General features: G+C 43.1%; 1 protein-coding gene across 6 annotated transcripts in view; it reads left to right on the top strand.

Moving 5' to 3' along the window:
* Positions 1-24,508, top strand: part of piwil2 (piwi-like RNA-mediated gene silencing 2) — a 101,701-nt gene that overhangs the window by 62,666 nt on the left and 14,527 nt on the right. For 5 of the 6 annotated variants that reach the window (XM_061766507.1, XM_061766506.1, XM_061766504.1 and 2 more), the window contains 8 exons: positions 4,662-4,754; positions 5,312-5,452; positions 5,568-5,681; positions 6,463-6,651; positions 8,849-8,950; positions 9,788-9,904; positions 14,811-14,899; positions 15,386-15,491. In XM_061766507.1, the coding sequence (XP_061622491.1) occupies positions 4,662-4,754; positions 5,312-5,452; positions 5,568-5,681; positions 6,463-6,651; positions 8,849-8,950; positions 9,788-9,904; positions 14,811-14,899; positions 15,386-15,491 (951 nt within the window). The remainder of the gene's footprint in view (positions 1-4,661; positions 4,755-5,311; positions 5,453-5,567; positions 5,682-6,462; positions 6,652-8,848; positions 8,951-9,787; positions 9,905-14,810; positions 14,900-15,385; positions 15,492-24,508) is intronic. The other variant, XM_061766505.1, reaches the window with a different exon arrangement.

Genomic DNA, 24,508 nt, shown 5'->3' with positions numbered 1-24,508 from the left:
ATCTGTCTGTCTATACGTGTGTGTGTGTGTGTGTATTAGTAGTGTAAGAATTCATTGTATTGATTTATATTCGATCTGTGCTTGGGAAGTTTGCCTTCTGGACGTAAGTTTATTGATTTATATCGTTGAAAAAGTAATCCGTCGATCTTATCGATACTAGGAGATAATGGAGTGGATTTAAGGAAGGTAGGCTTTCTGTGTTGGAGGTGTGTATTTGCTGTATTTCCAAAGAAAACGTTTGTAATTCCTTTTACTGCGCCTGATTTTATTTTTTTTTTTCAGTTAGCAAACAGCAGTTAGCACTGTCAAGGCTACTTTCTTCTTCTTCACTTCCTTTTTTATACCCCATATCTAGTCACTTCTTTCCGGAGTGTCCCTAGTGGTTGGATGAGACATTACGGTATGTGTGTGTGTTAATCACTTTTTTTTTTAAAGCTTAAGACATCTGTCTTCCTGGTGAATGGCAGTTTGAGGAGGCGGGTAGCGAGAAATTATTAAGGATGCGTGTGTCCTGCGGCAAATCGCAGTGCACTTGAAGTCTTTGAAACTGCTTAGCTTGCTTGCCGCGATATCAGAGTACCCTCGAGGGGAAACTCGAGCAAACTAGAGGAGAACCAGCGACAATGTCAACTACTGGACGCTGTGTCAGGCCTACGTTTGTGCTCTAAAGAGCAGGTTTGTTCATTTATTTACCTCTTTAGGTAATATTAACACAATTCATAAAACTTCTCAGTGCCTTGTTTCTAGCCATTAGTATTTAACTGTTTTGAACAGGAATTCTCAAACTTTGGGTCCAGCTCTGGACACCTTATATTTGAAAAAAAATTCCAACGACCCCCTCATAATTCTAATACCAATTAAACATCTCTTTTCTAGGGAAAAAATGGCTTAACAATAAAATCATAGGTGAAATAAAGTAATGTGCTGTTTTCCCCTTTGTTTTATTGCAAAACAATACAATCAGTCAACTTTTTATTCAGCAGACTAATAGTCCATTTGATGGTACAGTACATAATAAGACACAAAAAAAACTTAGTTCTTCATATTGAATGACCATAATTAGTTTTTACCCGATTCCCTTACAAGAAACAAGAATCGAAGAAATTTCACCTGCACTGTCCACTATGCAGGTATTTATTTCACAGTCACACTTGATGAATTTTTGGCTAAAAAGTTAAAATCGATTTCCAGCTACTGAACTATTTCGATCGTATCGTTTTAAATGAACCAATATCGTCCTTGAATCGAATTGCCAGCCACGAATCGTGATACGTTGATAAAATAATTTGTTACACCCATAATATACAGTATATAAATACAGTGATGTGAAAAAGTGTTTGTCATACGTGACACGTATGACAAACATGCAAACATCATCAAACAAATTTAAATATTAGTCAGACAACATAAGTAAGCACAAAATGCAGAGGTCACAAACGACTCCACAACAACAGCCAAAGAACTGCAGGCCTCCTTTGCCCCAGTTAAGGTAAGTGTTCATAACCGTAAGAAGGACACTGGGCAAAAATGGCCTGCATGGTAGAGTTCCAAGATGAAAACCACTGCTGAGCAAAAATAACATTCAGGCTCAATGTTGCTGATCCCCAAGACATTTGGGAAAATATTCTGACGAGACAAAATTTGAACTTTTTGAAAGGTGTGTCCCCACCAACACCGCATTTCAGAAAAAGAACATCATACCAACAGTAAAACATGGATCCAAAACACACCAGCAAGTCCACCTCTTAATGGCTGAAGAAAAACATAAAGATTTTGGATGGATGTCATGAGGGAAGACATGAGGGCAGTTGGTGTTCGAGAGGAGGATGCAGGAGATAGGCTTACATGGAAAAGGATGATGCGCTGTGGCGACCCCTAAAGGGACAAGCCCAAAGGAAAAGAAGGAGTGCCCTCGTCAAAGTCCTGGGGCCTCATTTACAAAAGGTGCGTAAGCACAAAAACGTGGCGTACGTTCTTTTTCACGGCAAAGTTCAGATGTATCAAGAGTGAAGTGACCGTGGAAATGTGCGGTGCCACACACCAACTTCAGGGCTGAGTACGCACGTTTCTGCAGCTGTTGGTCCTTTGGAGACACTTAGAGGTGATGCTGGGAAACTGTTATAATAAATCTGCATATCAGAGACATGAACAATTAGCACTGATGAACAATTAATGCCCGGCAACATTTGATTTCAACAATGTAAAAGAGGCAAGGACTCAGAATTCATTAGTTAATCAGTGGATTTAATGAATCACTGATATTTGTGAGGACACCTATTAATTGATCAATACAATCATTTATGCTGCCGATTGCCCTCACAATCTTTTGTGGCTCCAGCACATGCAATGGAGGGTAAAATCAATAAATAAATAGAATCCATTGAATTTACTTAATTTGAACATGTACTTTGGTTGCACATGAATAAAATGTGCTAAAATTACTTTTTTTTTTAGGAGAAGAGGGGTAAATTGTCATTTTAACAGCTTTTAATAATGTCCAACCAATGTAGATGTTCAAATTAAGTAAAGTCAAAGGACTGTTTTTATCAGTCTGCACGGGTGGACACGGCCAGTCGGGCGGGCAGCAGCAGCCGGGTGTTGGAGCGTAATTTCGTCTGAGACTGTGGGGAGACACCAGGAACGGTGACGAATCCTCCACGTCTGTGACACCAGAAACACTGGGGACGGTGGATGAATCCCCCGAACAGGTAGCGCGTGGCTGCGACTGCACTGATAAAAAGAGTCGTTTGAGTTTACTTCATTTGAACATGTACATCGGTTGCAAATGATTACAATGTGTTAAAATGACATCATTTACCCCTCTTCTCCTAAAAAAAATATTTTAACACATTTTAATAATGTGCAACCAATTTACATGTTCAAATCAATAAAATTTAAAAGGATTTTGCACTCTCTTGTCTTAGTTCTGGCAGCGTGCAAGTCCTCAAGGGTGGGTAGGAGGGTACCGACAATCTTTTTCAGTAGTTTTGATTGTTCGTTGCAGTCAGAGTTTGTCCTTTTTTGTAGCAGCACCAAACAAGACTGTGATCAAAGAACACAAAACTGATTCGATGACCGCTGTATAGAACTGCCTCAACAGCTCCTGTGGCAGGCGGTGCTTCCTCAGAAACCGCATGAAGTACATCCTCTGCTGGGCCTTTTTGAGGATGGAGTTGATGTTTATCTCCCATTTCAGGTCCTGAGAGACTGTAATTCCTAGGAACTTGAAGGTCTCAACAGTTGACACAAGGCAGCTGTGGCGAAGGATGCCTCCTGAAGTCCACAATCATCTCTACGGTCTTGAGCGTGTTCAGCTTCAGGTTGTGTCGGCCGCTCCAGAGCTCCAGCCGCTCCACTTCCTGTCGATATGCAGACTCGTCACCGTCTTTGATGAGGCCGATGACTGTGGTGTCATCTTCAAACTTCAGGATTTTGACAGCCGGGTGCGTTGAGGTGCAGTCGTTCGTGTAGAGAGAGAAGAGCAGCGGAGAGAGGACAGCCTCACCTGCTGTGTCCTGCCCGTCAGGAAGCTGTAAATCCACTGGCAGATGGCAGGCGACACGCTGACCTGGAGAAGCTTGGAGGAAAGGAGTTTGGGGATGAGGGTTTTGAACACAGAGCTGAAGTCCACTAACAGGATCCTTGCGTAGGTCCCAGCGCTGTCGAGGTGTTCTAGGATGAAGTGCAGTCCCATGTTGAGTGCATCATCCGCAGACCTGTTCGCTCGGTAGGCAAACTGCAGGGGGTCCAGCAGGGGACCTGTGACGCCTTGAGGTGGTCCAGCACGAGGCGTTCAAAGGACTTCATGACCACAGATGTCAATGCGACAGGCCTGTAGTCATTCAGACCCAAGACTGCAGGTTTCTTGGGGACTGGGATGATGGTTGAACATTTGAAACAGGATGGTACTTAGTTCCAGAGATCTATTGAAGATCTGTGTGAAGACTGGAGCGAGCTGGTCCGCGCAGACTTTGAGGCAGGATGGGTACACAAGGTCTGGCCCTGCCGCTTTGTTAATCTTTTGTTGTTTGAAGATGCATCTCACATCCTGTTCGTGGATGGTCAACGCAGGTGTCGGAGGTGTGATTGTGGTTGGTGGTGCGGCTGTGTGGGCGTGGGGTGTGAAAGTGTCCTTTTCAAATCGGCAGTAGAAGCTGTTTGTCGTCGGCTAGTCTACTATTATTCTCAGCTTGGGGGGGGATCATCGCTTGTAATTTGTTAGCGATTGTAATACGTGCAAGACTGATTTAGAGTCGTTATCGCGAAAATGTTTTTCGAACTTTGCTGCATAGTTTCTCTTTGGAATGTTGATTTCTTTAGTCATGTATCTGACGGTGATTTTGCGTATATGCTCAACTTGTGCGCAGTGTAAGAACATTTTTTTGCATTTATTAGTGAATGAGGCCCTGAGTGTTTTGAATGAACAATTAGGCTACTTCACAAAGTCTTAAATAGATGCATACTTTGTACATTTTAGACCTAACAGAAGAATTTGCAATTGGATGTTATTTGTTCTTGTTTTCCATCACAAAAACACATCACAATGCATATCCTCATTCTAAATAACATTCCAATAATAATCCATAAAATATTTTGAATGTAAAAGACTGACATTGTCACTATGTTGTCACACTTAATAATTGAACACTTATTCATTGCAGCAAGTCATAACTGGTGAGATCCTTATAGTTCCTGAGCTAGCTTTTATGACTGGGATCCCGGAAAACATGAAGAAGGATTTCAGAGCAATGAAGGTACTTCTGATCAGCCTGTCAGCATTTGTTTCATACACAAACTAAATGTTTTACTGTACATTTTTTATGTAGTCCTTGGCTGGCGGCACGGTGACCGACTGGTTAGCACATCTGCCTCACAGTTCTGAGAACCCGAGTTCAAATCTGGCCTCACCTGTGTAGAGTTTGTGTGTTTTCACCGTGCCTGCGTGGATTTTCTCCGGGTATTCCGGTTTCCTCCCACATTCCAAAAACATGCATTGTAGGTTAATTGAAGACTCAAAATTGTGTGAGTGTGAATAGTTGTCTATATGTATCTGCCATGCAATTGGCTGGCGACCAGTTCAGGCTGTACCCCGCCTCCCGCCCGAAGGCAGGGGACATAGGTGCCAGCACACCCGCGACCCTAGTGAGGATAAGCGTTTCAGAAAATGCACGGGTGGATGGATGTAGTCGTCCTTGGTTAACGGTTGTTTTTAGCACCTCTAAACTGAAAGTAGATTCAAAAGTACAAGCCTTTACCTCTAAGTGTGATTGGTCAAAATTTTGTTTGAATATTTTACATTTAAATATTTTAGGACCTGACCATGCACATTAATGTGAATGCTGAGCAGCACACCCATACAGTAAAGCAACTTCTGAAGAACATAAGCACTAACCCTGACAGCCAGAAAGAAGTCACCCAATGGGGTCTGCAATTTGGCTCAGAAATCCTGCTGGTAAGGCATTCTACCGAAAATGAAAATATTTTACTCAAATTCTATATCAAAGAATGCGTTCAGTAATCCATCTGGACCATCTTGATGAAGTTGAATTTCACTTTCACTGTTTCAGATAAAGGGTAGATCTCTGCCTCTTGAAACTATCTGTGTCCAAACTTCGTCATTTACCATTGGTGCTGATGGGTCTTGGTCCAGAGAGGTTGTCAGGCTGGCTTCAATCAGCTCAGTAAGTAACCAGGACATCACATAACTGCCTCCTCAATAATGAATGAAACCTGAATGAATGGATAAGCCAAAAGACAACTATATTGGTACCTTTATGAATTTAATTTGTTCCGTTATAAGCGCATAGCTGTATTTACCTGTGTATATTAAAAAAAATCCGAATTTTAATGCCATTTATCTGTTCTAGCCATACAACACTTTTTTATGTTTTTATTCCAGAAAAAATATAACTGTATTGTAAAATAGTTTCTTACATACAAACACACACACTGGTGTACAATCCTACGCTGACATGTGCCTTTACATGACATGCTAGTTTACCACACGGTACAGCTTTAGTATCTGTTCCATATTTGTGTTTGACTGTTTCTCATTTAATAAACTGCTAAAAGTGCATGAGCAACTGTCGTGCTCCTTTTTCTTCGCACGTCACTCAAGCATTAGAGTATCTGAAGCTTGCTCATAACTAAAATTTTGGCTCGCACCACAAAGTGAAAAATTGACCAAGGGTGATCCCTTTCTCAAACTTTCACTTGAGTCAAGGTACCACTGTGCTACTTTCAGGGATGTGATATAATGATCATCCAAATTTGAAACGGTATAGCTCAGGTTGGAATCTTATCAGTTTATCAGTAAACCCTTTAATCCCTAAATTTTTCCATAATACATAAGAAATAATAATTGTAATTGTATAAGCTTACATAGTAGCCAGTGTTGCTGTTGTTTTATGTTGAATGAGTTTGTTTGGGTCATTTGTATTCATTGATAAATCAATCTCTTAGGTTCCTCTGAAAAAGTGGGCCATTTTCTATCCTCGACGCTGTGCAGACCAGGCTGAAGAGTTGATTTTGACCTTTAACAAGGTGGGTGGGCCGCTTGGGTTGCAAGTGGCTCGTCCTACTTGTGTAGAGCTGAGGGATGATCGCACAGAAACGTATGTCAAGAGCATCCACTCTCAGCTAACTAGTGAGGTAAGACATACATTTTAAGAATAGACATATTCTTGTCCTTACTTCCATGCCAATACAATATTCTGATCATATCTTAACCTGCATAGGATTGGTTTTATCAAATTACACCTGAAGTACCAGTAAGGTATTAAAACAGTGCCTGTACAGTTAAGGTACAATGGAACCTCGATAGAACGGACAAATAGATCGCCCGTTACATTGAAGCACTTTTTTTCTGAGGCCCATATGCACTCATATTACTGTACAGTTCGAAATTATTGTTTTGTAGGTCTTTTGAAGGTCTAAAATGCCCAGTAAGGTACAAAGTTATTGTAAATAAATATTTTTTAAAAAGCTTGAAAGTTTTCACATTTTATTCAAACTTACCACGCCAGTGTGCTTGGTCATGGTGCGTACAGTACTGTTGGAGGTTAGGAAAAGAGAACAAGGAAAAGTTGCGGCCTGGGTATAACCTGCCGGCCGGACAAACCTCTATTGCCCAGTTCTTTTATTCTGGTCAAGGTAAAATTTCAAAGATTAGGCCGGATGGAAAGTTTAACATCCATCCATCCATCCATTTTCTGAGCCGCTTCTCCTCACTAGGGTCGCGGGCATGCTGGAGCCTATCCCAGCTGTCATCGGGCAGGAGGCGGGGTACACCCTGAACTGGTTGCCAGCCAATCGCAGGGCACATCGAAACAAACAACCATTCGCACTCACAGTCATGCCTACGGGCAATTTAGAGTCTCCAATTAATGCATGTTTTTGGGATGTGGGAGGAAACCGGAGTGCCCGGAGAAAACCCACGCAGGCACGGGGAGAACATGCAAACTCCACACAGGCGGGGACGGGGATTGAACCCCGCACCTCAGAACTGTGAGGCTGACGCTCTAACCAGTCGGCCACCGTGCCGCCGAAAGTTTAACAATTTATTCAAAAATACAAAGTCTAACAATAAGATTGGAAAAGGTTCAGGGCTGGGCTCTCCTTCACTTGGTTCAGAACAAGGCCCATGTAGAAGAGCCCCGTCCAAGCTTCAGCCTGCTTGTTTTGTGGCCAAAACTGCTTCCCGTCGTGACGTCATGCAGTCTTGGACCAATCCTAGCTTCACCTGTGTATGAGGTCAGTTCGGAAATTCAGTCCGATACTCCCATCGTGCCCGAGACCGCGTCACCCAGAGACAGAATGTGCTCCTCTTTCTATAACTTTACTGATGAACGTGTTGGCTATTGCTTGGGATACGTCAGTACATCTGCCATATTGAATGTGTCAGTTTTACTTGTATCGAGTGACGCGCACACAAACAACGCTCTGAGTTACCGACGGTTCCGGGGTGCGGAGAACGCGCGAGTGAACTTCCTAACGCACCATGTTGATATGTTGTGCGTTTGTTGTGTCGGTGCGACTAAGTGGAATGCAATTATATGTTTATAAGGATATCTGTATGTGTATCTGTAATGAGATGTATCCAACAAAAGTTAATGCAGTGTTGTGTAAGCGTACGGTCAGTAATTTCTAACAGTACTCATCGTAGGGAAGTCGCTTTCATGAGCTGCGGGGAATTAGCGTGCTTCCTAGTTCCAAATCTGTTGCCAAAGGCAAACGGTTTGACAAAAAAAAACTGTTACTGTCCCAATAATAGCACATTTTGGACTCCAAAGATGTGTTTTGTACTCCTCAGCGCTGCAGCTATGACACTCTCGCTCTGCTCTATGTACAAAAGACCATATATATACCATCGTAACATAGCCATGACGTCACTGCCCCACATTCAACATGGCCTCCACGTAGGCATGGGTGGATCTAGTATTATTGTATATCTGTGACCCGGAAACACGTCAGTCCCATTCTCTGCCGAGATTTTGCGCCACAACACCGTTAAACAACAATGGCCAATTTTTAAACTAACAGACATTGTCAACTGCATTTTAAGTGACAAATGGAAATTATTTTTGGACACATTGTTCAGTCGCAACGGTCTGTTTTATCCGATATCCGTTATATCAGAGTCCCTTTTATCGAGTTTCCACTGTATTGTGACAGTTTGACCCTGGAACTGATTCTTTATTTCCTTTTGTTATGGGGTGAAAATTTAAATCCCCAAAATTCAGACATCAATTAATGTTTTCTGTAAATTAACACACACCTTAATGATTTTATCTATGTTGTGGGAAAAAAATCAATTAAACCCAGTCGATCATATTTTTTATCTTTACAGACTAGTTTGCAGCTTGTAGTGTGCATCTTGGTAGGAAACAGAAATGATCTCTACAGTGCCATCAAGAAACTCTGCTGCGTTAAAAGTCCCATTCCATCTCAGGTATAATACAATAATACGAGGAAAAAACAAAGATGACATACTTGAAATTGTGTTTTAAAGGAGACATATTGTGCATTTATTTTACAATTTAAATTGGTTCCCAGGTATGTTCACTAAAGGTTTCTTGTGTGAGAATGCACAAAGGATAAAGAAGTATAGCCCACTTTGTAACACCCCACTTGAAATGACTTGTTTTGGGGGGTGGTTATGTTTCAGGCATAGGAGTCACTGTTCATTGTGTTCTATCAGGCCAATGGGATTTTGTAACCCCGGCAACCAAGGCCCGTACCTTGGCGCATTACGATTATGTGAGTTGCTACTTGTTCTCGAACAGCCCAGTTTGAAGAAACAGGCAAGCAGGGATAAAGCAAAAAACTACTTTTTTGCTCAAGGAGACAACACTTTTTCAGCCAAACTACCTGCAAAGTCATGATGGGCATGAGACATGGTGTGGTGTGACATCACATTGGGGCAAAATTCAGAATGGCTCACTTAGGCTCTCACTCACTCACTTTTCCTCACAAGGGTCGCGGGCGTGCTGGAGTGTCAACCGCATGTCATGATTTTTCGTTTGATCATCACAACATCCTGTCTTGGCCAGGGTTAAGTATTTTGGTTTGAAAATGCACTTTTAGGCCATTTTCAGTAGGTGAAAAGTTTTGGTGACTTAGAAATTTGCAATGGCCTCAGCAGGGCATGCTATGCTATTTTATTGGTCTGGCTTACTTGACATCTAGTTACGCTATAATGTTGTCCCTGAACTACAATGAGTTTGACACCCCTGTCTAGCCTTTTGCCATTGTGAATCTACTAATTAGAAGTGCGTTTGCTTGCTAGGCTATCAATGTCCGGACAATTTCCCAGCAACAGAAGTTAAGGAGTGTGGCCCAAAAGATACTCCTGCAAGTGAACAGCAAATTAGGAGGAGAACTTTGGACTGTCAATGTCCCTCTGGTAAGTCTCTTGCTTAGCAACAGCCCCACATTGTTTGCTATGGTGGGGAAGATATTAGTGGAAAATACCTTACTACCCTATACAGAGTAAGTAGTAGAAAATAGAGAATATACAATTAATATAAAAGGTCTACAAACCCCTATTCTAATGCCAGGCTTGTTTAATATACAAAATGACACCAAGATAGTAGGGCTGAACAATTTCTTGTTTTCAGATCAAAATCATAATTTCAGACAACGCGGTCACGAGTGATCGTCAAAGCTGCATTTTTATTTTTTGTAGCACTCAAGAATACAATGACAATGATAGACAACTAGAGTCTTTATTGAACACGTAGCACTCAACCTTTTTTGAAGAAAATCTTCAATCGAAATTGCAATTTAAAAAATTCCTGAAATTGTTCAGCCCTAGAAGAGTTAATTTAAAAACTTTTTCCACCATTAATGTGACTGAGCCAAAAGTGCTCAAAGAACATATTAGTTTGAGGGTGTGCGCATGTGTGCAACCAGGTGATTGTAACTTTATTTTTCTCCTTAAAAATGTTTTTTTCTGTTGAGTTGTACAGGTTATATAGTGAAAAACATTTTGAAATATGCATACCTGACAACTACTCTGGTTTTGCCGCAATGAGTACAGTTTTAAATAAGTCATTCCAGGTTGGGGCTGCATCGATTTAAAAAAAAAAATAAAATAAATAATAATAATAATAATAATAATACAAAAAAAAAAAAATACTAAATATTTTTTTTCACAGTGCTGGGCGAGATTATATGATCGAGATTAGAGATTGTGATAAATTTCACGTCAATCTCTGTGATCAACTGTGTGCGTATTTCCTCCATCTAATGTGGCGGCAATGTGCATGACAACAGCCAATCAGTCGTCCTTTTCCTGCTTCACTTCCGATTGCAAGTTGTGGGAGTAAACAGAAACCACGCCTCCTCGGCTGGCCCACTGACTCCGCCGTCCTCCCATGAAGCCTGCTGCCTCAGTGGCGGCCCGTCCTCTCCCCGGCGACAGAGGCAGCCAGTCGGCGGCTCCGCGAGTAACAAACGTTGGTTGTGTGGCGGTGTCTCCAAAGCGACGTGGACCAATGCTATTAACCAGTCGATGTGCTAGGTATGAAAAAAAAAGAGTAGCACTGGGTTTATTCATTTGAAGAAGTACCACCCAAGTGATTGTGGAAAGCAAAAAATAAATAAATGCCAGCGCAGCCTCTCACTCACTGCTCAGCACATGTAGCATTATCAGTTAGCCACTGCTAGCGGTGAGGCCACCATAACCAGAGCAACAATCAATCGTGTCATCATTATCCAGGTGGTTAAATGGTAAAATGGCAAAACTATCAATCCATCCATCCATTTTCCAAGCCACTTATCCTCACGAGGGTTGCGGTTGTGTCTCAGCTGACTTGAGGGTGACCAGGATTTGAATAAATAGAATCCGAAATCGTCCCCATGGGGCTCGGCCAGGCACAGCTCGAAAGAGTAATGTGGGTCCCCCTTCCCGTGGGCTCGCCACCTGTGGGAGGGGCCACAGGGGTCGGGTGAAATGTGACCTGGGCGGTGGCCGGAGGCGGGGTCCTTGGCGATCCGATCCCCGGCTACAAAAGCTGGCTCGAGGGACGTGGAATGTCACCTTTCTGGCAGGGAAGGAGCCCAAGCTGGTGTGTCAGGTCGAGAAGTTCCAAATAAATGTAGTCAGGCGCGCCTCCACACTTGGTGTGGGTATTCTTATTGCCACCTGGCTCGGCGCCTGTACGTTGGGGTTCACCCCGGTGGACGAGAATGTAGCCTTCCTCCGCCTTCGGGTGAGGGGACGGGTCCTAACTGTTGTTTGAGCATATGCACCAAACAGCAGTTCAGATTACCCACCCTTTTTGGAGTCCTTGGAGGGGGTGCTGGAGAGCGCTCCCGCTGGGGACTCCATCGTTCTGCTGGAGGACTTCAATGCTCATGTGGGCAATGACAGTGAGACCTGGAAGGGCGTGATTGGGAGGAACGACCCCCCCCGATCAGAACCAGAGTGGTGTTCTGTTATTGGACTTCTGTGCTCATCACGGATTGTACATAACAAACAATATGTTCAAGCATAAGGGTGTCCATACATGCACTTGGCACCAGGACACTCTAGATCGCAGTTCGATGATTGACTTTGTGGTCGTATCATCGGACTTGCGGCCGCATGTCTTGGACACTCGGGTGAAGAGAGGAGCGGAGCTGTCAACTGATCACTACCTGGTGGTGAGATGGCTCCGATGGTGGGGGAAGATGCCGGTTTGACCTGGCAGGCCCAAACCTATCGAGAGGGTCTACTGGGAACGTCTGACAGAATACCCTGTCAGAAGGAGTTTCAACTCCCACCTCCGACAGAACTTCACCCACATCCCGGGGGAGGCAGGGGACCATGTTCCTTGCCTGCATTGCAGAGGGGGCCGACCAGAGCTGTGGTCGTGGCGGCAATCCCCGAACGCGTTGGTGGATACCAACAGTGAGGGATGCAGTCAAGCTGAAGGAGTCCTATCAGGCCTTTTTGGCCTGTGGGACTGCTGAGGCAACTGATGGATACCGGCTGGCCATGCGGAATGCGGCTTTAGTGGTCGCTGAGGCAAAAACCCGGGCATGGGAGGAGTTCGGTGAGGCCATGGAGAACGACTTCCGGACGGCTTCGGGGAGATTCTGGTCCAACATCCGGCGTCTCAGGAGGGGGAAGCAGTCCCACCATCAACACTGTGTACAATGGGGATGGGGCACTGCTGACCTCGACTCGGGAGGTTGTGAGTCGTTGGAGCGAATACTTCGAAGACCTCCTTAATTCCGCCGACATGCCTTCCCATGAGGAAGCAGAGTCTGGGGTCTCCTATCTCTGGGGTTGATTTCACCGAGGATATTTTTAACCACCTCGGTGGCAAGGCCCCAGGGGTGGATGAGATTCGCCCGGAGTTCTTAAAGGCTCTGGATGTTGTGGGGCTTTCCTGGTTGACAGTGCCTCTGGATTGCCTGACTGGCGTGGTGGTCCCCCTTTTTAAGAAGGGGGACCAGAGGGTGTGTTCCAACTACAGCGGCATCACACTCCTCAACCTCCCTGGTAAGGTCTACTCAGGGGTGCTGGAGAGGAGGGTCCGTCGGGAAATTGAATCTCAGATTCAGGAGGAGCAGTGTGGTTTTCGTCCTGGCCGTGGAACAGTGGACCAGCTCTACACCCTCGGCAGGGCCCTCGAGGGTGCATGGGAGTTCGCCCAACCAGTCTACATGTGTTTTGTAGACTTGGAGAAGGCGTTCGACCATGTCCCTCGGGGAGTCCTGTGGGGGGTGCTTCGGGAGTATGGAGTACCGCACCCCATGATACGGGCTGTTCGGTCCCTGTACAACCAGTGTCAGAGTTTGGTCCACATTGCCGGTAGTAAGTCGGACTCGGGAGTTGAACTCCCCCTTTGTAACCGATTCTGTTCATAACTTATGGACAGAATTTCTAGGTGTAGAAAGGGTCCAGTTTGGTGACCTCATTATTGCATCTCTGCTTTTTGCAGATGATGTGGTTCTGTTGGCTTCATCAAGCCGTGGTCTCCAACTCTCACTGGAGCGGTTTGCAGCAGATTGTGAAGCGGCTGGGATGAAAATTAGCACCTCCAAATCTGATACCATGGTCCTCAGTCGGAAAAGGGTGGCGTGCCCTCTCCAGATCGGGGATGAGATCCTGCCCCAAGTGGAGGAGTTCAAAATATCTTGGAGTCTTGTTCACGAGTGATGGAAGAATGTAACGGGAGATCGACGGGCGGATCGGTGCAGCGTCTGCAGTGATGCGGACTTTGTATCGGTCCATTGTGAAGAAGGAGCTAAGCCGAAAGGCGAAGCTCTCTATTTACCGGGCGATCTATATTTCTGCCCTCACCTATGGTCACGAGCTGAGGGTCGTGACCGAAAGAACAAGATCCCGGCATACAAGCGGGCGAAATGAGTTTCCTCCGCAGCGTCTCTCTTCTTTAGAGATAGGGTGAGAAGCTCGGTCATTCGGGAGGGGCTCAGAGTAGAGTCGCTGCTCCTCCGCATTGAGAGGAGCCAGATGAGGTGCTCGGGCATCATTTTAGGATGCCTCCTCGACGCCTCCCTGGTGAGGTGTTCTGGGCACGTCCCACCAGGAGGAGACCCTGAGGACGACCCAGGACACGCTGGAGAAACTACATCTCTCGGCTTGCCTTGGAATGTCTCGGGATCCCCTCGGAAGACCTGGAGGAAGTGGCTAGGGACAGGGAAGTCTGGGCTTCCCTGCTAAAGCTACTGCCCCCGCAACCCGACCTCAAATAAGCCGAAGAAAATCAATGAATGAATGAGTTATATTTCTAATCTGCACAGGTTGTGCTTCGAGCAGAAGTAGGGACTGGTTTCAAGGAGAATGACAACCACACAAGATCCCATTCACTGCCACAGAAGAATAAAATCCTGATGTGGATAAAACTTTGCTAGATTTTATACGCAAGGTAATACAAACCTGGACTCTTGAGCAAACGGTAGAGGAGGAGAATTTGGTTGAAGAAAAAGTGCAAGTGTGGGAGCCCCATTTGTTCATGCATTTTTGTCTCATGTAAATTCTGTACATGGTTATACTTGTAAATAAGTTATTTTTCTGTCAAAGGTATTTTCTCAGTGTTGTTTTATGTTCAAATGTTTAAAATTTTCATTTAAAAAAAAAACAATTGTGTCAGTTTCATTGTTCTGCTTGATGCCTGCTTTCACAAAAAGAAACAGATTTGGAAGTAAGCTTATATTTGACTGGTTTCTTTTTTTTTTTTTTTTTTTTTAATCACAAAAACCTGGCATTTTAACAGGGGTGTTGCAACTTAATATCAACTGTATGTGGTGTACTGGAGATGTGGGTGATTAAATGTATACTTACATTTTACTCATAGAAAAGTTTGATGGTAGTGGGAGTTGATGTCCACCATGACACCAGCAAGACTCACCAATCAGTCATGGGCTTTGTTGCAAGCATCAACAGGTAAGTCTTTTTCACCTTCTATTGGTCATATGCAGCTTGTGCAGATTACCCCCCCCCCCCCGCCCCATATATGTCTTGTATTATGAATAATAATCTGTTTTGTGGGTGGCACGGTGGTCGACTGGTTAGCAGATCTGCCTCACAGTTCTGAGGACCTGGGCTCAAATCTGCCCTCGTCTGTGTGGATTTTGCATATTCTCCCCGTGCTTGGGTTTTCTCCAGGTACTACGTTTTCCTCCTTTTCTGAATTGAAAAACTTGAAATGTCCATAGGTGTGAATGTGAGTGCGAATGGTTGTTTGTTTGTATGTGCCCTGCGATTGGCTAGCAACCAGTTCAGGGTGTACCCCGCCTCCCGCCCAGAGTAAGTTGGGATAGGCTCCAGCTCGCCCGCAACCCTAATAAGGATAAGCGGTACGGAAAATGGATGGATTGTGTTGTCTCTTAAAGGGTAATGAACTGTTGTTTTTTTTTGTTTTTTTTATAGCTCACTGACTCGCTGGTATTCCAGAGTAACATTTCAAGGACCCAGTGAGGAACTCATCAATGGTTTCACAGTTTGCTTGTTGGATGCGCTGCACAAGTATCACGAGGTATATGCTAAGACACATCAATGCTGGTAATTTAATTATGTACATGTTATTCAAGCCTCACCCTTGAAACTGAAAGGAAAACATTTTGGGGGGGGGTGTTTAGACCCCTAAACCACCAGATGGCGCCAGAGATCTGGTCATTGTTTTTCTTGCACAGCCTTCCAGCAGATGACTTCCCGCACGGCTACGATTTCACACATTTTATGCCACAAAGAAAATGTTGGCAAGTTGGGATTGTTATAGGAGTTGTGTGTGTGTGCGCGTTTGTATGTGTGTGTATGTTTGTGTGCGCGGGTTCAGCGGGACCATTCTGCCAAAACGTGTTTTTTATGTTACAAATAAGTTTTACTTCCCCAAAATACTTATTTTTTGTGCAGATATGAATATATTCTCTATGTGCCTGTGAAATTCAACATTTCTGGCCTAACCTCTTCTACAAATTCAAGTGTTATTTGAAATCCTGCACTACAATTGGTCGAGAGATGTGCTTTCATGAACTTTATGCAATGTGTATTCGTGCGTGCGTGTGAGTGCGCGTGCATGCCTGCATCAAAGGAGGGTCCGCCTCAAATTTTAAAAATTGTTGTTGTTGTTGATGTTTGAATTTCTACTCCTATTGAGTAGAGGTTTGAATTTATCCGCACCCTATCGGTTGAGGGCCTTCAGGTCTATAAAAGCTCATCAGTTTGGTGAGCTCACTTTCACACCAGCAGCCATGCCTGAGACTACATCAAGCCTTTTTTTCAACTACGACATTTTGAAGCCATATAGCATATGACCGACCTGCAAGACTGCAGGTCAGTCACGCACGTGCACATACCCATGTGTGTGTGCATTCCTGGATCAAAGGAGGGTCTTCCCCAAATTAAAAACAACACAATCCTTAGAGGGAATTAACATGAATAATTAACCCACAATGTATTGGGCACTTAACACGCCAGTAAAGCTGTATTCTTAGTGTAAATAAGAAAGTAACAACAATCAAATACACATTTTACAAAGGAAAATAACAAAAATAGTGTGACGATAGTGAAATTGTGCATTTCTTTGCACTTTTATGGTACTGCACCGTCACTGTGCATTGTAGAATCAACGATCACGTCCCAATCGCCATCTTCCGCTTCGTGAGAAATCCGCAGTCTGCGTGAATGGTTAAATGCTATTGAATGGCTTCACTGCTGTTTTTCTGAGTTACCAATTGCAAATCAGTACTTTGTGAAAGACATTGATGACTCATACATGCAAATCAGTCGTCTTTCGGCGAAATTTGCAATTTTGACCTCAATATAGGCCATTTACATGAATTGTATTGCTCCGATAAGATAAACCAGCCCGGCTGATCGTCATACCTAAATGGCCACCATTTTGAGAAGGTTGTCGTTGCAATGAAGGCAACGGCATGCTAATCGTGTTTACATTTAGATGAACAAAAACAACACCTCTCATGTATTGTAGTATTTGTCTGGCACTGTCTGCCCAAACGTGGATATTTCAACTCACTTATAACTTGAGAAAACATCGTGCAATAAATTGCAAATGTTTTTTGTTGTTGTTTTTTAAATTGTTTGTGCAATTTACTCAGTACTTGAGTAATTATTTCACTGTGTACTTTTTACTCTTTCTCAAGTAATTTCTTGGAGGACTATTTTTTACTTGAGTCACATTATTGTCAAGTAACAGTACTCTTACTTGAGTACAATATTTGGCTACTCTACCTACCTCTGGAGCGGAGATCCTCTATAGCTACTCTTACGTTTAAGCAACATTTTTGCTCATCAGATAAGCCAGTGTCGTATTTGTTGCACTGGTCTTTTGTATTTTCGCGTTGTGGTGCTGCAGGTCGTGGCCCTGGTTGTGGTCCCAGCGGAACCGTGAAGCCCACGTAACATCGGTGACGAGCTAATCCGCTAGTACATCTTGTATTAATTAGGAAACGCGCCTACAATTATCTAATTAGTTTTACAGCTGTTAATATTAAATGTGTTAAGCGGCGGAGCGATGTTATGTATTATGTCAAAACACAAAATTAACTAACTTCAAATTTAGAAATGGCCAATAAAAACACTACTTAATATTTTCCTGGAGGATGTATTTTGGATTAGGCTTGGAATTTGTTAATAGTGAAATATGAAGTGAAACAGACAATGATTTTAGTCAATTCTTTTCCAGAATGAGAGTGCTGAAAGAGGAGGATGCTATTCATGTGGCACAGCTTGAAGCAGGCATGAGTTGCAGGTGGAGATGGGCCTGGGTCAAGTTGGAGGCCAAAACAAAAAAAAGCAAAGAAATGAGGAAATTTTAATTTTAATCTTACATCAACATGTACTTGAGAGGCCTCTTTATACTCCCGCGCGGGCAACAACACCCGCATTGCATCACGTGACCGACGAATTGGCCCACAGGGCCCCTCTGTGTAGCTTGACGCGCACACGGCAAAAATTGTTGCTGCGCGTCGAACGCCGCAGAGATCATCTCTCCTGATTGGTCCATTTTAGTCACATGCTGTGATGACGTACTCAGCGTGCCCATTGGTTCTAAATACCGTCTACGCCGCCGCCTTCTCGATCGATTTTGCAATTAAACGTATCATCTGGTCATCTATGTCCATTTGTTTTAGCAGACACTGTTCCACGGTCACCATTGTTGTTGCTTTGTTCCTTGTTACTGAAAGGAAAGTACAACCCCAATTCTAATGACGTTGGGACGTTGTGTTAAACATAAATAAAAAGAGAATACAATGATTTGCAAATCATGTTTGACCTATATTTAATTGAATACACTACAAAGACAAGATATTTAATGTTCAAACTGATAAACTTTATTGTTTTTAGCATATAATCATTAACTTAGAATTTTATGGCTGCAACACCGGTTGGGACAGGTGGCAAAAAAGACTGAGAAAGTTGAGGAATGCTCATTAAACACCTGTTTGGAACATCCCACAATTGAACAGGCTAATTGGGAACAGGTGGGTGCCATGATTGCGCATAAAAGGAGCTTCCCTGAATTGCTCAGTTATTCACAAGCAAAGATGGGGCGAGGTTCACCTCTTTGTGAACAAGTATGTGAGAAAATAGTTGAACAGTTAAAGGACAATGTTCGTCAATGTGCAATTGCAAGGAATTTAGGGATTTCATCATCTACGGTCCATAATATCATCAAAAGGTTCAGAGAATCTGGAGAAATCACTGCATGTAAGCGGCAAGGCCGAAAACCAACATTGAATGCCCGTGACCTTCGATCCCTCAGGCGGCACGGCATCAAACAGCGACATCAATGTGTAAAGGATATCACCACATGGGCTCAGGAACTCTTCAGAAAACCAATGTCAGTAAATACAGTTCGGCGCTACATCCGTAAGTGCAACTTGAAACTCTACTATGCAAAGCAAAAGCCATTTATCAACAACACCCAGAAATGCCGCCGGTTTCTCTGGGCCCGAGCTCATGTAAGATGGACTGATGCAAAGTGGAAAAGTGTTCTGCGGTCCGATGAGTCCAAATTTCAAATTGTTTTTGGAAATTGTGGACGCCGTGTCCTCCGGGCCAAAGAGGAAAAGAACCATCTGAACTGTTATGGACGCAAAGTTCAAAAGTCAGCATCTGTGATGGTATGGGGCTGTGTTAGTGCCAATGGCATGGGTAACTTACACGTCTGTGAAGGCACCATTAATGCTGAAAGATACATAGAGGTTTTGGAGAAACATATGCTGCCATCCAAGCAACGTCTTTTTCATGGACGCCCCTGCTTATTTCAGCAAGACAATGCCAAACCACATTCTGCACGTGTGGGTACTAGACTGGCCTGCCTGCAGTCCAGACCTGTATCCCATTGTAAATGTGTGGCGCATTATGAGGCATAAAATGTGACAACGGAGACCCCGGACTGTTGAACAACTGAAGCTGTACATCACGCAAGAATGGGAAAGAATTCCACCTACAAAGCTTCAACAATTAGTGTCCTCAGGTCCCAAACGTTTATTGAATGTTGTTAAAAGAAAAGGTGATGTAACACAGTGGTAAACATGACCCTGTTCCAGCTTTTTTGGAACGTGTTGCAGCCATAAAATTCTAAGTTAATGATTATTTGCTAAAAACGAAGTTTATCAGTTTGAACATTAAATATCTTGTCTTTGTAGTGTATTCGATTAAATATAGATTGAACATGATTTGCAAATCATTGTATTCTCTTTCTATTTATTCTTAACACAACATCCCAACTTCATTGGAATTGGGGTTGTACAAGGACGCGAACAACAGCATGGAGCAATGGCACACAACACTGAATGAACAGGCTGTTTGGCTCGTGTGACGTCACAGTGTCGGATCGAGCCGAAGACCGGAAGACGGTTGATGCAAAAAGCAGAAGGTGCATTCTGCATCATATTTATCTATTGAATATGATTTGCAAATCATTGTATTCTGTTTTTATTTATGTTTAACACAACGTCCCAACTTCATTGGAATTGGGGTTGTAAAAACGGCTACCGGAAATGGCCAAAAGAATACAGAGAAAACTCCACCCTGTGGTGTCCTAGCCAATACCAGCCGTAGCGACACCCCAACTTGGAGGTGAACTGCAGTACATTTCCAAAACTGCGTGTGTGGGTTGCGCTCAAGTATAAAGGCAAACTACATGCGGGACATGCGCAGTGACGTCAGCGCGGTCGCCGTCCGCAAGAGTATCAAGAAGCCTTAAATCAATGTTTTTCTGTGAAGAGAATTTGCTGGTTTTGGATTGTTGTACTTCCAGATTGCTTAATTTATGTTAAAATTTAAAAAAAGTATCAGCGGGGGCCCGGGGGATCCCCTCCTACCATGTTTTTTTATTTTTTTTGGTCACCTTTTTTCATCCCTTTGGTGTTTGCATGTCTGATGGCTCCAAAGTAACTATTGCTGGGTTGAAAAAGTAACTAGACTGATTATTCTCCCAGGGAAAGTAACGCGTTACTTTGCTCGTTACTCAAAATGGCGGAATTTTGAAGTAACGCTTTGTAACGCATTACTGCCATCACTGCATTTCAATGCCACTAGTTGATATTCTTGAGAATTAAAAGTTAATTGCTCTTAAAAAGGATGTACTTTAAGTGTTATACTCTAATATTATATTAGCGGCATAAATAAAACCGCAGCAATTATATCATTGTGATAGTTTCTGGGAAAATATATCATCCTAAAAAATGTGGTATCATGACAGGCCTAGGTGAGTGGCCTCGGCGCATCAGATTTAGAGTGGAAATAGCTGCAGATGAAAAGAACGATTGAGAACTTCTATGTGAATAATGTTAAGCCCCGATTCATCCGTATGTCATCACCATCGCTCTGACATGGAGCACTTGAAGCACAAACACTTTTCGGAAAGTGAGATCTAAACCCAAAAATGTTTTAAGCATACATTGTCAAAACACAATACTCTGATTAATTTTGCAATTTGTGGAATAATTAAAAATGATAATCAACATAAGGGAGGTGACATGTTTGCATGCAGCGGAAGACCTGCAGTGGCGAACCACCAGTAGAGGGTTGCCTGCTAACACAGCACTCAATTGAACTGTGTCACCTGACAAATTTCAGAGATCGGATTTTGCAGGCGCTATACCAGGTGTCACCAACCTTTTTGAAACTGAGAACTACTTTATGGGTACTGATTAATGGAAAGGGCTACCAGTTTGATACAGACTTCTGAACTGAAATAAATTTGCTCAAAATAAGTGTGGGTAAATCATCTCCTCATCATCCTTCCATAGCTTGTCTCTATGAGACTGGTGAAAATAGCTTGGACAAATCTATTAGTGCTAATGAACGCTCCACTGTCTGAGAAGTGATGTAAAACTCTGCCTCTTCCCTTACTGGCAGTGTCCCTCGTGATTGAAAGTATAAACTTTTTTTGTATAAATCAAATGTATTTATATAGCACTTTTCATACATGAAAAATGCAACCCAAAGTGCTTCAGAGAGATAATAAAAAAACACAAAACAGCAGGAAATATACAAAAGAACGACCCCTCCGATCCCCACATATAAATGCAAATGCACCCATGCGAACACACACACACACCCCCGCACGTACATAAACACAGCACCTATTGACTAATAGAAGAAGAAAAAGAATCACCTTTTATTGGCATGAACATGCCTGCATGCACATGAAATTTGTTCTCTGCATTTAACCCATCACAGTGAACACATACACATGTTAGTGGAACACACTGGAGCAGGGGGCAGCTGAAGCGCCCGGGTAGCATTTCGGGGTATCAGTGTCTTGCTCAAGGAGACCACAGCCGTGAGTCCGGGGGATGTTGGCGGATGATCCAGTTTTGGTCACCTACAAACAAGCAAGATTTCTGGCTCTCACAGACCTGTAACTTCTTTAAGAGGTCCCTCTGTCCTCCACTCGTTACCTGTATTAATGGAACCTGTTTGAGATTGTGGAAAGGTGTCTTTTATACTGATAAGTTCAGTCACACTCCAAACTCTACTATGGCCAAGACCAAAGAGCTGTCAAAGGACACAGAAACAAAATTGTAGACCTGCACCAGGCTAGGAAGACTGAATCTGCAATAGGTGAGCAGCTTGGTGTGAAAAAATAAACTGTGGGAGCAATTATTAGAAAACGGAAGACATACATGACCACTGATAACCTCCCTCGATCTGGGGTTCCACGCAATATCTCACCCATGGGGTCAAAATGATCACAAGAACGGTGAGCAAAAATCACAGAACCACACGGGGGACAGAGTGAATGACCTGCAGAGAGCTGGGACCAAAGTAACAAAGGCTACAATCAGTAACACACGACGCCGCCAGGGACTCAAATCCTGCAGTGCCAGACGTGTCCCACTGCTTAAGTCAGTACATATCCAGGCCCGTCTGAAGTATGCTAGAGAGCATTTGGATGATCCAGAAGAGGATTGGGAGAATGTCATGTGGTCAAATGAAACCAAAATATAACTTTTTGGTAAAAACTCGACTTTTGTTTGGAGGAGAAAGAATGCTGAGTTGCATCCAAAGAACACCATACCTACTGTGAAGCATGGTGGAAACATCATGCTTTGGGGCTGTTTTCCTGCAAAGGGACCAGGACGACTGATCCGTGTAAAGGAAAGAATGAATGGGGCCATGTATCGTGAGATTTTGAGGGCAAGGGCATTGAAGATGAAATGTGGCTGGGTCTTTCAGCATGACAATGATCCCAAACACACCGCCCAGGCAATGAAGGAGTGGCTTCGTAAGAAGCATTTGAAGGTCCTGGAGTGGCCTAGCCAGTCTCCAGATCTCAACCCCATAGAAAATCTCTGGAAGGAGTTGAAAGTCTGTGTTGTCCAGCGACAGCCCCAAAACATCACTGCTCTAGAGGAGATATGCATGGAGGAATGGGCCAAAATACCAGCAACAGTGTGTGACGACTTACGGAAAACGTTTGACCTCTGTCATTGCCAACAAACTGTATATAACAAAGTATTGAGATGAACTTTTTTTATATATACTTATTTTCCACCATAATTTGCTAATATTATTGATCCCTGAGGGACTCCAGAGGTTAGCCTAAGAGACTCTGATCTGCAGTTGTTAACTGATACAGATTGTGTTCGGTCATGCAGATATGATTCAATCCAGCTCACAGCTTTGCGAGAGAAGTTCAATTTTGAGAGCTTGGTAAGAAGAACAGAGTGATTTACTGTATCGAAAGCTTTCCTGAGGTCCAAGAACACCGCCCCTACAACACCACCCTTGTCGAGAGAAGATTTTATTTTCTCAATGAAGAGGCATGTAGCCATTTCAGTGGAATGCTTGGATCTGAAACCAAACTGCGTGGCGTGGAGAGAGGGGGAGCTGCTGTTTAAATAATGGACAATCTGCTCTGACACCCATTTTTCTGCAACTTTGGAAATGGCCGGAAGAATGCTTATAGGTCGGTAGTTATTCAGAGAAGTTGAGTCACCGGATTTAAAGACAGGGGTAACAATAGCAGATTCCCAGGCCTTTGGAAAGTGACCAGATGAAATTGAAAGATTAATGATTGAGGCAATAGGAGGAGCAAGAGTTGAACCTAGATCTTTGAGCATGTTCGTGTCCATTCCAAAAACATCCTTTGCCTTAGATGGTTTGAGTGAATGAATTAAATCGCTAACTTTGGTCTCAGTAATATTTGTAATAGTAAAGAACTGCGTTGCAGACAATGCAGGGTATTCCTTCCTTTGTTTAACTGCAAACTTAGAAGAGATTTCTGACACAGATTCAATGAAGTAGTTGTTAAAAGCATCAGCCATCACTTGAGGTTCCGTCAGGATGTTTCCATTTAATTGAATTTGCATTAGTTTTGTTTTGTTATTTTGTGTATCACCCAATAGTTTTTTAATATAATTCCAGGTTATTTTTGGATTTTCTTATTTCTTTCACTACCCTATTTCTCAGTGAAATAAAGTGGTGTCTATTGTATCCTGATTTGACCGACAACTTCAAGGAATGATCGCGTTCTTTCATCAGTTTCAGAATAAATGTGTTTAACCAAGGAAGGCCATTCTTTCTAGCTTTTAGTTTAAGTATCCGTGTAAATTGTATAATCATTTCTTGTATTTTGTTGGCAAATTTAGAACAATCCTCATCTAAATTTTTGCCAGCGAGTAATACATCCCAGTTTACTTCTTGGATAGAATCTTGGAAATGTTGTTGTTCATGTTTTGGTATCACCTCTTTTGCAAGATGGAGTTGTTTCAGTAAAATTTCCAGCTTTTCATAAAAACCTGCATTTGATGAGGGAGGCCTATAAATAACTACAAGAATAAAAGACATTTGCTGTGACAAAGAAACAGTTAGTCCAAGAAATTCTAATCCATTCTCATCTGTAACATGTATTTCATTACAATTAAAAGTGTCCTTGGCATAAATCATAACACCTCCTCCCTTAGAACCCTGTCTGTCTTTTCTAAACATTTTATAACCAGGTACAGATAGTATTGCTGAGGGCGAAGGTTCATGGAGCCATGTCTCAGATAGGCAGAGGAAATCAGGGGCAAG

This window comes from Phyllopteryx taeniolatus, chromosome 3 (assembly GCF_024500385.1).
Source record: "Phyllopteryx taeniolatus isolate TA_2022b chromosome 3, UOR_Ptae_1.2, whole genome shotgun sequence".
Taxonomy (NCBI): domain Eukaryota; kingdom Metazoa; phylum Chordata; class Actinopteri; order Syngnathiformes; family Syngnathidae; genus Phyllopteryx; species Phyllopteryx taeniolatus.
The sequence above is the reverse complement of the archived record's forward strand: the minus strand, read 5'-3'. Positions and strand labels throughout refer to the sequence as shown.